This window comes from Rhinopithecus roxellana, chromosome 11 (assembly GCF_007565055.1).
Source record: "Rhinopithecus roxellana isolate Shanxi Qingling chromosome 11, ASM756505v1, whole genome shotgun sequence".
Lineage (NCBI taxonomy): Eukaryota > Metazoa > Chordata > Mammalia > Primates > Cercopithecidae > Rhinopithecus > Rhinopithecus roxellana.
The window spans coordinates 87,235,291-87,252,580 of NC_044559.1; the positions used below are offsets into that span (position 1 = coordinate 87,235,291).

General features: G+C 46.0%; 1 protein-coding gene across 22 annotated transcripts in view; it reads left to right on the forward strand.

Moving 5' to 3' along the window:
* CELF2 (CUGBP Elav-like family member 2) overlaps positions 1–17,290 on the forward strand; it is a 543,854-nt gene that overhangs the window by 445,944 nt on the left and 80,620 nt on the right. For all 22 annotated transcript variants that reach the window (XM_030940450.1, XM_030940451.1, XM_030940448.1 and 19 more), the window contains one exon: positions 10,948–10,996. In XM_030940450.1, the coding sequence (XP_030796310.1) occupies positions 10,948–10,996 (49 nt within the window). The remainder of the gene's footprint in view (positions 1–10,947; positions 10,997–17,290) is intronic.

Genomic DNA, 17,290 nt, shown 5'->3' on the forward strand with positions numbered 1-17,290 from the left:
CTCATTAATCAGTAGTGATTGTGATCTTCTGAGTGTCGCACACAATTCTCGTGGTCTTTCGTTGTAATTGTAGCTGTCATCGTGCAGCCTTAGCAGCACTATAATCCTACAAGGCTTTTCTTACGTTGAATCTTTCCATTTATCTCCATTTTTAAAATTGTTTTATACCCTCTAGTTTTTTGTTATTAAAACATATAGATGTAAGCAGAGGACTCTAGACAAACCTAGGTATAAACTTTTAAATAAAGCTAGTTTTGCTTTGCATTTATGTGGGAGCTCACCTGACTGGATTCGTTGTTTCTTATATCACAAAGGTGCAGTGGCATAGAGGGAAGAACTACAGTATTATCAAAGAAATTTCCTGTTCACAATGACGTTGCTGAACACAGTGACAATACCTTCTACTGAGATAATAGCTGGTTGGGTGCCACATTGAATGGGAAGGTTAAAAAACGGCATCAGTTTATTCACCTTTATCACTAATATAGTAAAAGTGTTTCTAAGAAAAATTATACTAAGAAAAGATTGCCCTTTTTTTGAGTAGCAGTGCTTCTGAAAGCGGCACACTCACGCTTTGATCACAGCCGTTATTTTTCATTCATGGTCCATGCCTCCTATTTTAAGCCATTCATTTTTCTTCTACTTTGAACATTAAATAAAGGAAAATGAAAGCTTGCGTTATTATTTAGGATGAAAACACAGAACCTCATCACAGCTGATGAGTGTCATAAGTGCTAGGCTGTACCTTCTCCGGTTTGGTATGTGTTTTATATACAGAAGGTAACACAGGCTGAGTAGGATGCCAAGTTACAGATGGGGATGTGGAATGCTGTCTGACAGCCGATGAGAGTCATCTGTCAGAAATGATGACTTCATCACCATAACAGACTCCACATTCCCTCACAGAAGTCCACCCAGAGTCATCTAGTTTTCCTGCAATATTTTATTTTATTTTATTTTTTGCCAGAACTGAATGGCGATATTGCTGGTTTTTCCCCGTTTGGTGTATGATTTCAATGGAAATGTAAATAGGTGGTAACTTTACAGCACAAAGGCTGATTTGGAGCCTGATAAGCCCAAATCAGATACGGGGGTCTGTAGTTTTTCTCCATCGCTGGATTATTAGCATATGGAGTTGAGCACTGCTAGCTGTATATATCCCAGGTGACCGAGAAAGGCCATTCTTTCCAGTGTGTTCTCTTAGCTTTCAGTTGGGACCTTTTCTCCTTCCCCTCAGGGAAACTCCTATGCGATCCAAACTAATAATGAAGACGAGGACGATGACAACTGCAGTGGGCACTTACTGTGCCTTCAGTGTTTTAAGTGTGTCACACATATCATGGCTATCAGGAAAAAGTTGTGATTTATTTCCACTGTAGCTTTTTTGCCCTGGTTGGGAGAAGGGGATATGAGAGAAGGATCACTTAAGTTTCTTTGTTGTTATCAGATTAAAACCTGCTTTTTTCTTTTTTTTCTGGCTTAGATCACTTTTATAAAATTATGTCGGCAAATGGTGATTGGAAGTTTTCTGACCAGGCACAGTGGCTCATGCCTGTAATCCCAGCACTTTGGGAGGCCAAGGTGGGTGGATCATCTTAGGTGAGGAGTTGGAGACCAACCTGGCCAACATGGTGAAACCCCATCTCTACTAAAAATACAAAAACTTAGCCAGGTGTGGTGGTGGGTGCCTGTAATCCCAGCTACTCGGGAGGCTGAGGCAGGAGAATCACTTGAACTCGAGAGGCAGAGGTTGCAGTGAGCCAAGATAGCACCATTGCACTCCAGCCTGGGCAACGTGGAGTTTTTGAGAGTGAAACTCCATCTCAAAAAAAAAAAAAAAAAAAAAAAAGTTTGCTGTATGCCTCCTGTGTTAATCATGATACATAAAAGAACAACTTGAAATAGCGCTGATACTCAGAGGTTAGGTAAATGCCATGTATTCTGCCTCCATCATGGAATTGGCATCTTCAGAGGGTACCAGTGTTTTCCCGAATTTCCAAATCAGATAAATAGACCTTGCATAATCCAGGCAGTTAACACAAAGCCACATAGTAGGGCCTTTGGACATGAATGTTGGCTCACTCAACAATGAGTGGTCTTCGCTTTGATTGGTTTTATAGATTCCAGTGTATTTTTGGCAGTGTCAGTTGGTGAATACACCACAAAATGTAAGAGCATTCATGTCAGTGATTCACAACCATTATTTCCTCTCACAGAAGGACTGATCCTAATCTTGTTTCTCTTCAGTTTGCTTTGCAGCCTCTGTGTAGAACATTTCAGACAGCTGGCCCTGTGAAAGACACCTCAGAGTCTAATCCACTGTGTTGAGTTTTGAACCTCTGGGTTCGAGCAGAGATTTAACTCCGTCCTTGTTAGTCAAATGGCAAATTGGCCGGGGCTACACTTTCCTGGCCTGACTCTAAAGCTATTTAATTTTTTATTTTCATTGCATGTTTTTAAGCTTTCTTTCCTGCCCTTTTCATAAGACCCAAACAATAATTTTTGTTCTTGAGCCAATTGTTAAAACATTGTATGTGTGTATGAAAACACACAGGTTAACGACACACACATATAAAGTATGAGTTTCTCGTTGGAAAGAAGCCTGTAAATTGAGGCAGTCTTCATGTGTACTGTGGAAAAGAGAAATTATGGTAATGTTACAGATTCTTAGAAACCCCAAACTTGCTTGTACCACAACCATGTGGATGCACATGAGAGGCGGCATGGGGTAGAGGCCTCGGGCTTGCACTCCCACCTGACAGACCTGGGTTCAAATCCCTGCTCTGCCACCTGCTTGCTGTCTGACTCAGCCAAGTTATTTAGCCTCTCTCTGCCTTGGTTCCTCATAGGTACCGATTTCTGGGGCTCTTGTCAGAATTCAGTTAATTACCATGCGTAAAGAGTCTGTAGAGTGAAGGTGCTTCAAGAATGAAGGTGAAGGGGAGGCTTCCTCTGTGTTAACAGCAATTGTCGAAAGGCTCCATTCTACTTATCAGGAATAGTTATGACCTCCAGATGCAGTTTTTGTCCCAGTGATAAAAACTGCTTGTTACTTATTTTTTTGAAACAGGGTCTTGCCCTTTTACCCAGGCTGGAGTGCAGTGGCACAATTTCAGCTCACTGCAACCTCTTCCTCCCCGGTTCAAGCGATTCTCCTGCCTCAGCCTCCCAAGTAGCTGAGATTTCAGGTGCGTGCCACCATGCCCAGCTAATTTTTGTATTTTTAGTAGAGATGGAGTTTCGCCATATTAACCAGGCTGGTCTCAACCTCCTGACCTGAAGTGATCCACCCACCTTGGCCTCCCAAAGTGCTGGGATTACAGGCGTGAACCACCCTGCTGGGCCAGCTGCTTGTTATTGATCTGACAGATTATTTTTGTCATCTGTATTCTTTCAGAGATGTCCTTCTATTAAAGATATCTTGGCAAGTTTACCATAGTGTGACTTTTTTTTCTTTTTTGAATGTGAAATTTCTTGTTTAGTGGTCATTAATGTTAACTAAGTCACCATCCTAAAGCTGTTTTTCATGATTCCCCATCTCTGCTATCAGGAGCATAATAGAACAGTGACTGGAATTAGAGTCACTCATGAAGGAGACAGGCAAACCTGTGTGGCTTGGGGGCGCCTTCCTATGTAATAGAAGGTCTCGTGGCGGGGCACGCTCTCTTTCATTTGAGGGGATGATGGGCCTCCCGTCGGTGGCAAATCTTTTGAAACTTGTTTTTAGCATTCCCAAATTTTTTTAGAGAGAAATTCAGAAAGTACAGGTGCCTTTGGCATTTCATAGCTAATATACAAGCGAGACACGAGTATTCTCCATGGATGATTTTTGTGTTGTCATGGAATGAAAGAAAAATACCAGTGGGTCTTTACTGGCCAGAATATTTTCATTTTCTCACTTGGCACATAGCTCTTTCACGAATTCACTTCTTTCCATCCCCTTCTCTACTTTTAAATATTTTATGGGCAATAGGCTTATAATATGTGCTAGCACGGCTGCTCTCTCAAGGGGTCAGCATGGGTTTAATAATGAGATGCGTAACAGTGACTCTGTAAAAACCCAGTTCAGGTTAAAAATGGCATGTTTTATTGAATCTCAGGTTAAAGGTGGTTAACTCATCAGTTGGTGATGGCTGGGGTTAAACAAGTTCCAACATGAGTTCTCCTGTGTGAGGAACCAGCTGTACCCCTGCCCACAGACGCTTCCTTCCCCCAGGACTCTGTCTCCAGACTAGGCCTGTGCTGGCTCAGAACCCTCCCTTTCTGCAGCCGAGACCCACCAAGGCAGAGGGCTTCAGAGAGCCCCATGAGACTGTGTCCATAGCAGCGACTCCGGAGAGCGTGGCTGCTGAGTGCGGCTGCTCCGTGGCCAGCTTCGCGACGGCACCAGGTGGTGACAGCTGTTGGCAGAGCTGTGTGCAGCGCTCTGTGCATGCACTTACCCCTCAGACTTGAGAAATGGCTTTGCTCCAAAGTCATACTCTCATTTTCATTTTCATGAGTCACAGCTGGGCCCTTGTGTGAAGAATCGAAGGTCAGCGTACTCAGGAGTGAGAGGCATCAGGCCCAGTCATAGGCTAACCAGGGTGAAGACCCGGGTGGACCACTCAACTCCGGGACCCTGTGTGTGTAGGAAGGGAGAAGAGGTGGGAGGACCACGAGCCGCTTATCCCCAGGAGGTGGGACGAAGGGGGACTCCTGATGCCGGAAGTGTGTGGTCTGCCAGCAACAGATGGCTCCTACCAGGGCGACAGGGATAGAGGCGTCAGTGGCAACTGGTGCTGGGTAACAACCGAGCCACCGTGTGCAGTCGTGGGTGCAAAAGCTTAGCTTTGGGGTAGAAGGGACAGTGAGACAGGGGCCTGTCCTCAAGAACCTCCAGCTCACTGAAAGCCCAAGCAGACCCCTGAAGGACCATACCTCCGTGTACCGAGATGCTCCTCTCCACGGGCTCCACCTTCACTGTGCACAGGACACCAACACAGGAGCAACAGAGCTTCAGCAGATGCCTTCTCAGGACCACACTTAACTCTAGTCCCTTCTCCCTGGGAGGAAGGAAGAGAAGAAGCCCTTGAAATTTCCCCTTTTGCTATGTTTCATTGGTTTTTAAACAAATAGGGTTAAATAGAGACCAAGACATTAGCCAGTACCTTAACGTGCAGCTTTGGGCAACGTGTTACTCTGGGGAAAAAAAAAAAAAAAACTTCTAAAAATTCATGTACCATCAAGGAAATCTTCAAATGAGTGGGTTTAGAAGCCTTTCTTGAGAGCAATGTGAACTTGAAGAAACGTGTGAAGTCCCATTTACTCCCGTCAACAAGATCTATTTCCAAACTCATGCTCCTGCTGTATCCCTGCAAGCATGCTGCAGCCTCGTGTGAGAGGACCGGAGATCTCCTGTCACCTTACAAGCTTGCTGCAAGTGCAACTGAGATGAACAGACATAATAGACCTATTAATTCTTTCATCACGACTCAGGACAACCACTCTGTAAAGTCAGAGGCTGGTGTCTGTAAAATTCTTAGACTCATCGAACAGTATAGACAGCTCATGACAGCACAGACCACTGAAGATTTTTTTAGACACAGCCCATACTGTGTCTAAAAAATACTCCTGAATTAAAACTTCCCATTCTGTGCGGCCGGAGATGCAGCCTCAGTTTAATTAGCACACATCTCTTCAGAGACTCCTTGCAAAAATTCTGGAAGATCGTGTGCTCCCTTGTAGACAGAGGAAGGAGGTAGCCCCTGGGATCCCACTAGCCTCAGCCCTGACCCTGGCCATACAGTAGGTAGATTGAATTAGTGACCACCACATCACCTGGGCCTTCCCCTGGTCTCCTGCTGTCTACTGGGACCTGCAGGCATGTGCAGGGCACAACATGAGATCCTGCCTCCAGCCCCATCTAACTCTGGCAGCGGGGAGGGCCAGGGTCCCTAGTCATGGGGAAGCAGTTGAGAAGCAGTGGCTCTGACCCCACCGATTTCATCATTAGCTCTTGAGAGGGTGCTGAGGGTGTGGCCGCTGGCTGCCTGTCCCAGCACCTAGGGTGGTTTTAATTAAGGAGTGAGTAGATGGGCATTGTTTTCTTTTTACTTGAAATTGTCCAGCCCATGAACATATCCCTCACTGTTAGGCTTGTGCGTTAGGTGTCTTGTTTTCGGTGAATGTTCTTTTTAACACCTTCCATTGGCCAGGCGCCATGGCTCATGCCTGTAATCCCAGTACTTTGGGAAGCAAAGGCGGGAGGATCACGAGGTCAGGAGATTGAGACCATCCTGGCTAACATGGTGAACCCCCATCTCTACTAAAAATACAAAAAAAAAAATAGCCGGATGTGGTGGTGGGCACCTGTAGTTCCAGTTACTTGGGAGGCTGAGACAGGAGAATGGCTTGAACCCAGGAGGCGGAGCTTGCAGTGAGCTGACATCGCGCCACTGCACTCCAGCCTCAGCGACAGAGTGAGACTCCGTCTCAACAAACAAAAAAAAACAGCTTCCGTTGCTTCCTGTGTTGGTTAGGATATCATATCATTGTTCTTGATGAACAGTAGGGCCTATTTTCTCTTATTCTGTGCCTCCAAATAAACTGTTCTTTTCCCTGAAATGTCCTTTCCACATCTTCTGGTTAACATGAGGATCCTTTGAGAATGAACGCAGACATAGCTTCATGTGAGACGCCTTCCCCAGCGTGTCCTTCCTCCATCTGTGCCTGGTGTCTCTTCGAGTTCGCACCCTACAGCTCTTAGCATGCCTCTTATCACGATGCAGGAAGTAGTTACTGTATCTGTCCCTTCTACCACACTGCAAGCTCCATCACCGTGAGAACCCCTTCTCATCCTCCTCTTCCCAGCATCTAACATGGAGTGTCTGGTGCAAACGAACACTTGAATAGACGAGCAATCATACTGGGTCAAATCATTGAAACCATTTCTGTTACAGAGGAAGAATTCTTTTTCCATCCTTATACTTTAAAACTTTCAACTACAATGTCTACTCTTTTATAATAACTTCACTATTCAAGAAATCTTCCGAAGTTCTAGGAGTCAGAAGATTTTGAGGAAGTGAAACAGTATTATAAGAATGACTCCTCCCACCCATTTTTTTTTTTTTTTTGTCTTCCTTGACATTTACATCTTGTATGTGATCAGAAATCTGTAACTCAAATGAACTGTTCATGGTAATGAACCATTATTAATACAGTCCTGATTGAACACCTTTCTCTAAGAAGGTCACAGTGCTTTGCATACATTATCTAGCTTATCTGCAGAACATACCTGAAGTGGGGTGACCATCTATTCAGATGGTCTGACCATCCACGGCTCTGCAAAGTTGATTTTTCCCCTGCTGAGCCCAGGAAAGAACAAAACAAAGTTCAGGTGTGCAGTGGCAGTAGCTGAGTTATTACCACTGCTGCTTTGCTGAGCCTTCTGCAAAGTCTTAGGGCAGCACAAGCCAGTTCTCTGAGCAGCTGCACGAATGCTAAGCGTGCAGTCTTGGTGTCATGCGAGTCATGCAGCTACAGAGATCAGGTCCTACAGGAGTTAGGGGGAAGGGAAGATTACTTTCCCTTAAGGGGATATTGCAGGTGCCTTCGAACGAGTGTGTGTCTGCCCCCTTCAGTGAGTGAAGCATCCCGTTCTTAATCGAAGGCTCCTATGACCAAGTTCCACATGGGACGTTTTATGGAGAAGCAGTATGGTTTAAGGGAGGCATCACCAGATGAAGAGTGGAGATATTAGATTTGTGTGATCCCAGCTCTGTCATTAACCACCTGTGTCTATGCAGTCGCTTATTCCCTTCATACCTGTCAGCCGAGAGTACTGACTGCCTGACTTCCAGGGTCCTTTACAGCTTTAGAGTACAGGGGTTCTGTTTTTGCTGCTCCCGAATTTCCACCTCCCGTCGTCCACACATTTCACAGATGCATCTGAATGCTCGCAGCGCTCTATTTGCACTCCTTTTCTGTTTGTCCCTGTTTTTTATGTGGACGCGTATCAACCCCCATGATGGACTGCACGCTTCCTGCGGGCAGGAGCCATGTTCGTTTCATTTTTGTGTCCCATGCATAATGTTGGTGCACTCACCTCGTCTGTCCCGTATCTTGAACCTGTGAATCTCATCAGACTCTTCTCAGCAGATAAACCTGTACAAGTCTTTCCTGTCTTGAAAGGACGGATGGGTGGCCCCCATCCTCCACTGAGCTTCCTGTTGAACCCCCTTTGCAGGTGATCTCAAAATAGAAGAAGACCTCATTCACCATATCCACTGTTACCCTCCTCCTTTCCCCTCCACTTCCCATGACCAGGTGTTCTCTGCCACTCCACAGAACCTACTTCTGATAAATCCCCTGAAGAATTTTTTATTGTCAAATCCAAATTCTTTGGCCTCTCACAGTGTTTGCTGTGGCCAGCCACTCCCTCATTCTGGAAACTCCTCTCTTCTCGTGGCTGCCATGGGCCCAGTTGCTCCTGCAGCTCCTTCTGCCCCTTGCTCTGCGCTCCTTGGACTCCTCTTTCCTGGTATTCTCTGCAGTTCTGTCCTCGGCTCTCAGCTCTTTGCACCCTTCTTTCCCTCGCTGACAGCTTTGCGCATACCTGTGGCTTCACTGCCACGCTAAGGAACATTCTCTGTGGCCCTGGCCCCTCTCTCGAGCCTGAGCCCCATGATTACAACTTCTGTGTGCACCCCACAGTCACATCAACCTTAGCATGTCCAGACCTGCGCTCTTCAGCCGCCTCTGAAACTCTTTGCTGTGTTTTCCCCATTCGGGCAATCATCCCACCGTCACCTGGTTGTACAGACCTGGAGTTCCCCTTCTCCATCATGCCCACGACCAGCCAGTCACCATGGAGTTCAGCCTCTACCAGTTTTCCCTGGCCTGCGGCAGCAGCTTCTTAACTGTCCTCCCTGCCTGTGTCTCTCTTCTATAATCCATCCTCCACGCTGCAGCCAAAATGGCTTTTCTAGAATTTCGATCGTGTTGCCTTTGTTACTTCTTCTGTACCTGACCACATACTTTCAGACAAAATTTCAGTTCCTTAGCTTGCAAGACCCTCTGAGAGCTGGGCGTTGCCCACCTTCACAGCCCTTCCCATGGTCCTCCATGGTCCTCCATGCTCACACTGGGAGCTCCCTGTGAGAGGGAACTGTCACCCTCCCACTTACTGGGTCACTGCAGGGCTACCCCATGGGTTTCACATGGCGGTCCCCTTTCGCTGCTGGCACGTCCAAGGACTCAGCCCAGATGCCGCCTTGGCTTTCCTCACCAGGCAGGATTAAGTCCCACATCCCTGGACTTCTGTGGGCTCTGTCCTGCCTCTCCCCACGCACCTGCCAGGGTGCTTACTGGCTGAGGGCTCAGCATCTCTCCCGCCATCCCACCCCCGCCATTCTCCGCCCGCCTTCCCACCCCCACCACACTGAGCACCTGAAGGGAGGACCTTCTTCACTGGCCTTTGTTCCCGGTTTTTGGCCTAGAGCCTGACAAACGATAGCTGTTTGCTCCATACTTGTTGGACAACCAGACAGATGCATGCTGGAAGGATCGCTTGCTCAAAGACTGCCCATCTCCCCCTGGCATGTTACTGGTCCTTCTCTCCATTACTGTAGGATAGAGGTCACATTCCTCAGCCCAACTCATGGCTTTCCACAGGTGACTTGTCCTGCTTTTGAAGAGGCAGCTCCCTTAGCCTCTTTCTTCTCCCTCCTCTTCTGTTCTGAAGACCCGGGCTGGCATTAGGTGCACGTGATCCTGACTGCCTGATAATAATTTCCCATGATGAAAGTAGCAGAGCCAAGTGCCATTTCCCTTTCATTTAAATTAGATAAAACCCAGAACTGTGGCTTGCAAGCGATGGAAGTCCACTGGGGAAATGAAAGGTTCAGAGAGAATGGGACCCGTTATAATAAAAGCATTTGCACAGCCAGTGATTCCATCCACCCTGTGGCTTCTATGTTCCTTGGAGTGCAATGAAATGTAAAGCAGGAGGACCTTTTGGAGGTGGTTTGAGGAATGGATTCTAATTGGAAATGGTGGCGGCATTCTGTACTTGGAGCACGCTCTGTAGACGGGGCACCGGGTGTGATGGGCACTTTATGAAGAGCCATAGGGCCCCCGGGTCTGCTGTAGCTCAGGACCTCAGCCCCGCTGTCTCAAGTCCTTTCCACTCCGGTCATGTACTGGACATGATGGGAAGGTGCGTGTCGCCCTCCCTTCCGCCCTCCTCCTCTCCATCCTTCCTTCCATCATTCCATTCTTCAGTGGTTCTGTGTTCCTATTCTGTATTTGTATTAGCATTTAATAAAAATTATATACTGGCACCGATGTCAGTCAACTGCTAGATCTTCAAATTACTCATGAGACCTAAGAAAAACCTATGTGACAAACATAGGCTGGCCAGAAAATCCCGCATGATTTAATTTTACAATAATCTTTATAATGATACAATAACAATAGCTAAGTTATTTTCAACACATCTTAGCCTCTACTTATGAAGCACTTTACATGTATTTTCTCGTTTAATTCTGACAGCCTTACAATTCAGGTGTTATCTCCATCTCACAGATGAGGAGACCGAAACTCAGAGAAGTTAAGACACTTGCTTGAGACTGCATAGCTGTAATAAACGGCAGAAGCAGAATTGTCTATAACATAGAGGCAGAAACCATATTGAGTGGCAGAACCAGGTTTCAAACTGAGGTCTGACAGCAGAGCCCAAGCTTTTAAATATGTTCTGTGTTACAGGGTCCCGTGACTTAAAAGGGTTTGATTCCTGAACAGAAAACACAGGCTTGCTTTTTAACATAGTTAATATTACCTGGGAGAAGTCTTGTTATTACTTATGTGCCCTTAAAAACAGTATCAGTAATTGAATTGCTTCAGATTTCTGAGAGTATTTTTACAGTTGTTCAATCTGCCTTTACTTTCTCACTTTTGTGTTTTTAGATGCATCATCCCATTCAGATGAAACCTGCAGATAGTGAAAAGTCAAACGGTAGGTGGTAACCAACTGTCTTGTTTAATAATATCTGCTGCTTTAAATTACAAAGTCAGTTGGGGGCGGGAGAAGCTGGCCCGGCTGCTTTTCTCTCTAGAAGGCAGAGAGCACTGCGCCAGGAACCTTCTCTGTGACCGGGATGTCTGAAGGAATGCACTCTCCACTCTCCTCTCTCCTGTCCCGTTGATCTCTGGCGTAAAGATGTATGTTACAAGCAGTGGCTTTCTGTGTCCTTCTGTTTGGGACTTGCCCTGTATAGGGACCCTGTAGCGTTTGGCTCCTGTCTCCTCCAACAAAGCAGTACAGGGGCATCTCATGGAGATCCAGAGGACATCTGCAGGAAGGGAGTTACCCATGAAGAATTAGGCTATCTTTCTGTGGGTGGGGAGTGGGGTTGGTTTTTGTTTTTTCACCTTTTGCATGTGTTTTTTGGACTTGGAGACTGCCTTATTTTACTCTTCTCTAAATTGCACTGATGCATTTGCATCCAAATTCAGAGTGCAGTCTGCTGATTAAATCAACGTACACTTGGTGCAAAAATCTGCATTTGATGAGGTCCATAAATAATTGGGTGTTGCCACTTCAAGACACGAGAGAGTTGATAGCCACATTTCCCTCTTTATAAGTTTTTGTTTCATTTCTACGAACCTTCTGTCCCTGTTTTGTTCTTTTAATTTACTGAAATGTATGTTAAAAGAATCTTCTACCATCCTAGACTGGAGAGCAGCTCTGTCCCATAAGACTGACATAATCAGCACTGTTTCCTTCCAACAGGCAGTTTTGCACCTCATTAATTAGTAATCAGGGCAGAAGCCATGCACTTAGAGATCTGCATATCTGCAAATGGAAATTATGATTGGGTTCTAAATCTCTCCACAAGGTATTTTTTGCTAATTGTAGTGCATTCCATTTTCTGGCTTCTCCACAGACTAGAAAGTTTTGGAGAAAATTCCAAGTCATAGCATGGTGCTGCCAGCACCCGGCTTGTCAGAGCTTTCTTCTCTCGGCTCTCAGCAGAACACTGTGGCCCACACCTGTAGTCGAAGCTGCTCAGGAGGCCGAGGCAGGAGGATCCCTTGAGCCCAGGAGTTCAAGGCCAGCCTAGGCAACATAGATATATAAATAAAGAAAATTTTAAAATAGCTTTTCTCTCTCTAGGAGGGGGCTTTGGTGCTTTAACCACTGTCGTCTCCTCAGCCCTGCACTTTACTTAGGGTTAATTCTTTTTTTTTTCTCTACTGCTTTATCACAAACATGACACTTAGCACCAGAAGTTGTCCAATCCGCTGCTGCTCTGTGGCCCCTTGAGCGAGCTGTGCCGCTCCTGCAGCCACCAGTTGTTCATTCATCAGTTACCGTGTGCCAGGCACGTTGCTAGGGGCCAGGGCTGCAGCACTGAATAGGAAAAGGAAGAATAAAAGACCCCAAAAGACTGTGCCTCAGATCTTGTAGAACTGACATTCAGTCTACTGATTTTAGTATCCAGAAGTCACTTAAACACTGAACCTGAATCTCCACATGTGTAAACATGGAATGTGTAAACATGGTAACTCCACATGTGTAAACATGGTAACTGTCTCACCTAAGTTGGCTTCCCCCCAGCCCAAGACTCCAATAAGATGTTTGTAATAGTCTCTGTAATGATTGAATGCTCCTACGAAATGTTGATTCCTGTTGACACCCAGAGGTGGTCTCCTGGCCTCTGCAGGCTCTCCACGGAGCGTGCTGGCCTGGGAAGATGACCACTTCACCCGGGCGGGCTCCTCTCAGCCCTTGTGCTCCAGAGGTGTGTGCTTGCAGTCTGACTTCCTTGGTGGGAGAGAGGAGAGATGACCCTTGTATTTTGGGATGAATCCTGTTGGTGCAGGTCATCTCAGAGAGTGTGGCCACTGAGAAATGTTCCCTGCCTTTGGCTCCGTAATACTCTAAACGGTGTCGGGACAAGGACCATGGAGTGAAAGTCTGTGGAAAAGGTTTTGTCTCATTTCTGAACCTTTGGTTGTAGTTGTAGAAACTTGAGAAATTAGCTGAACTGAAAACATCTGACCTGAAAAATCCCAGTACTAAAACACAAAGGGATATTTTTCTTTTGCATTTTCTGCTGTGCAGGTATTCATCTGCCTCAGAGAACCCTTTCTACAGGCAGCTGCCAGGAGTTTGCAGAGTGTTTTGTCGCTCTTTCTGTCCAGCATCCACCCTGGTCCCTGAGAACCATGTTTGCTTTGGGTCTAGAATCACAGCACATAATAAAACTGTCATGGGCACACCCAATGTTGCATGATCACAGAAGCCGAGGAGGACCGGGCACCGTTATTTTAGGATGAGACGGTTATGTGAAAATGCTGTTTTTCCAGCAGCAGCCTGGGGTAGCAGGTTACGAACTGTTTGAAGAAGCCTGGATTTGACCCCTGACTCCACGCTTGTTGGTTTTGTCCTCGGGCAAGTTATTTAACCTTAGTCAGCATCAGTGTCTCTTCAGCTGTGAGGGGGGCTACAGTGGTGTCATCTGAACACTTGTTGTAATGCCCATCTTACAAGGTTATTTGAGGTTTACATAAGTCAACATCTGTAAAGAGCTCAGCATAGCACCCGGCACATAGTAAGTATCCAGTGTGCTAAGTTAACACTGTTATTCCACTCACCGAGGCAGCCTTTCCAGTGCATTCTGAGCGGCAGAGGCTGACCTGTCCAGGCCTGGGCTGTTTATACCAAAACATAGCTCTGTATGTACAAATGAAAACCTCCAAGCCTTCTAGTTGAGCCAGTTCTCCCTTTGCTTTGTGGATAGACCTTCATTTTCTGAATTTTCAGTAAGAAAAGTCCAAAAATATAAATGTGCTGAAGGCTGCTTTTAAAGGCTTTTCTATCTAGAGGCCCAAATGGAACCTCACCTTGCACAGACATGAACAGTTTCAAGGTCCTCTTTGAACCCGATTGAGGAATCAGGAGGAATATGTAGTTTTCTAAAGCGAGTGATGAAAGCTGCAAGCCTTTTCTCATTTCACATGGCATTTTTGACAGGTAAGCATAGCTTCTAAAGTTCAAAGAGCACAAAGATTTCTTTGGCTCAGTTGCTCTAAATAGCTCCTATAGTTTTGAAAGAAGTATAACGAGCGCTAATTGCACTTTTATTGAGTTTGCTGACATTTATGGATAGCACAAAGGACTCATCACAGTTAGACACTTACTGTCTTCATTATCACTGTGTTCAGATTTCTAAAACTTTGTATTTGCTGAGCAAGAAGGAGCTGCTAATCATGGATTAATTCGTGATGGACAGGTGAACTCCAGAAAAGTAGTCATCCTTGGCAGCTTTTGTCCATCCAGCGATTCTGAGAGAGGAAACCTCTAGGGTGAGCCCCGAAACGTTAGGTTGCGCTCAGATCTGCCCTGCACTTTGAGATTTCACTGAGCATACTCCCCGAGTCTCCATGGCTTATAACCTGCCCTTTAGTTGGCTCTGATTTAAGCTGCAGCCTCTGGCACACCGATGGAAGCTCACGGCATTGTGTTTCCTGTCCACGTGCTCCCACGGGGCCAGGTTGTCCAGAAGGAAAATAATCCCACTCTGGAGAAGCAAAAACTCCTGGGACTGCTAAGAGGAGCACACTGAGGAAACTACCCACCTTTCAACAGAATCCACCTTTTTTGTTATTTTTCCATTGCAGAAAGTCAAATGGTGGGACAGGCAGGGTATGTGAGGAGGTGCGGATTTCACGCACCATCATAAACAAGCAGAAACGTACTTACTCTCTTTCATTCTCTGTGCCATCCAGCTTTTGATCCTCTGTTGCTGTGCCCAACGAGGTACCAGCTGTGCAGTACTGAAAGTCACAAGCAGTTGCTGAAGTTAGGCTGGCAGTGAGTGATACAGACAGAAGCTGCTTTCTTTCTGGTTCTAGGTCTCAGAGGCTGGAGCTGTGCTCATCTGATGTCTTTGCCTCTTGCCACAAGGGGAGTTGTTTGTTGTCTTTACTCTACATAGCGTTAAATCCATCCATCCCGCTTTTACCCTCCAACCTCACAATTTGCTGGGGCTCCTTAACGCCTAGAACCCAGAAGTCTCACTTAAGCCTGCTGTGTGTGTCTCTCTCTCAAGGCCTCCAAAACCTCCAGTGTCCATGTGTCAAGTTCAGAGCTAGCAGGAGTCAAGATAACTAAATATTGTCAGCAGAGGGTGCAGACCTGCAAAGCCTCCATTAAAAATAGGGATCATGGAGTGGCTCCATCCAGTCACTTTCTGATTCACTGGAAGATGAAGAAATAATTTTGAAATTCAAAGTGGAGAGACTCACAGATTTGGAGGCAGTAATTAAATGCCATATGTTAGCACTAACACATTGAAAAGTTGTTAATTAATTCAGGCAGCCCCAAATCCAGGTGCGACTTTGACAGATTGTACACCCGGGTGTTAGCACAGACTTACAATTAGGGATTTTTTTTTTTTTAATGAAGTTTCTATTCCCCTAACTTAAAAAAGTCACCCCATGTATTTAAAGTATTAACCCATTCTCATCGTATCATAGAAGGTAGACTTCAGATGGCTGCTGGTGTGGAACCCCTTTTGACTGTGGTCATCGTTACTAATCCGGGGGGACCCCACCTGTGCAGCACTTCATGTGTGAAAGCATTTCCCTGCACTTATTCAGTGTCTGTCATGGAACATGACTTTGCCTCTAGAGGGCAGGGACCTTTTTAAGTGTTTTTGTTTTGTTTTTGTTTTTTTAATTCCTTATAGCACCTAGCAGAACACTGTGAACACAGTACATTTCATTTGAACAGCTGACTTTCCTGTAGGTTGAAAAAATAAGTGAGACACTTAGTGCCCATGGATACTCAGGAAAAACTCACCAAGATGGTCATCAAAAGTTGATTAAAAAGTTAAGTGAACTCAAAATAACTGTGTTCTTGTAGAATGTTTACAGAGCTGTTAGGGACCCTCAGAATGGGAATTCGGGGGCTGAATTGTATGACTAACTTGTCCCTGGAAAACCAAAAAAAAAACAACAACTCAGAAGAAAGCTGGGCATGCTCACTATTCCCCATTTTGCCTTTAAAGCAAACACAGCCCAACTGTTGAAACCACGGAGCAACATTGGCTGGTAAGAGACTCCCAAAGCCCAGCACTTCTGTGCACACGCACAAGTGCGCCCACACACCACACACACAGATGGAAGTTAACGTTTTGATAACATGGTGACGGAGGTTTCCATTTTTTTTCTTGGCTAATACTTGCTATTTTTAGAAGTGGGAGTTATCTTCCTTCTTGCTGCCTGGCCGAGTTGACCCTGAGTGATGGCTAGGAAGTCAGCATTTCTTCATGAGTAGTTTCCATTTTCTTCATATTCGTCTTAGGAAAAAAATCATTTTTAAGCTTACCCAGGAGCTGCATGTTTAATTTACTGTGGCATCCCCCTAAAGCTCAAAACCTACAAATTGTTGTAGCTAAATACCATAATTACTGGTTTACCCGCGAAACCAAGGACTTGGTGGGAATTTTTCATTTGCCTTTGTTTAGAAGAACTAAAACCAGATTGTTCAGGGTAAAAAGAAACGTAACAGGAATTTTATTTTTACTCACAAAAATGCCAGCCATAGTTTGCTGGGGGTAGGAGTCTCAGAGATGAGAGGGAGGGAGTCCTGGTGATTTTTCTCCCTATTCCACCCCCTTTCCATCTCATCTCTCCCCTTCCTGTCCGATCTCTCCCCTTCGCATTCATGGGAATGCCACATTTCCACAGGGCCTCCGCCACCAGAATCCTCACATGTTAGTGAGCACAGGCAATGTAGACAGCCTGCAGCAGGTGGTGTGGATGGCCTGCAGGTGAGCTCCTTGCCCAGGGTATCTGGTGTCTCTCTGGCTTCATTGTTGGGCCTGTGCTGCCCATGACTGACCAGGCCTCACCAGTTCATAGCGGATCCATGCTACTTTGCCTTCTCTGAAGGGAGGAAAAAGAACTTGAATTGGAAGTTTTCCATTGGCGTACAGGAGGTCAGGTCCTCAGCGGTCTCCTTCCCAGGGATTAGATCCCGGGGTGCCTGTTGCCCGTGTCTCCTCTGAGTCTGAACACAAGCAGTGGCTCAGGCCAGCTAATGCTTTCTTCGCTGAGCTCCTTCTCTGCACATGAGGCTGAAGATGGGACGTGCCATCCTGAGGTCAGGCTGCTTTCCTCCATCCACCCAAACCAAGTCCCTACTACTCCACACTCTGCACCTTGCCTGGTTAGGACCTCGTTCTCTCCCACCTCCAGTCTCTCCAGACCCTTCGTCCAGCTTGAATTCCACATCCCC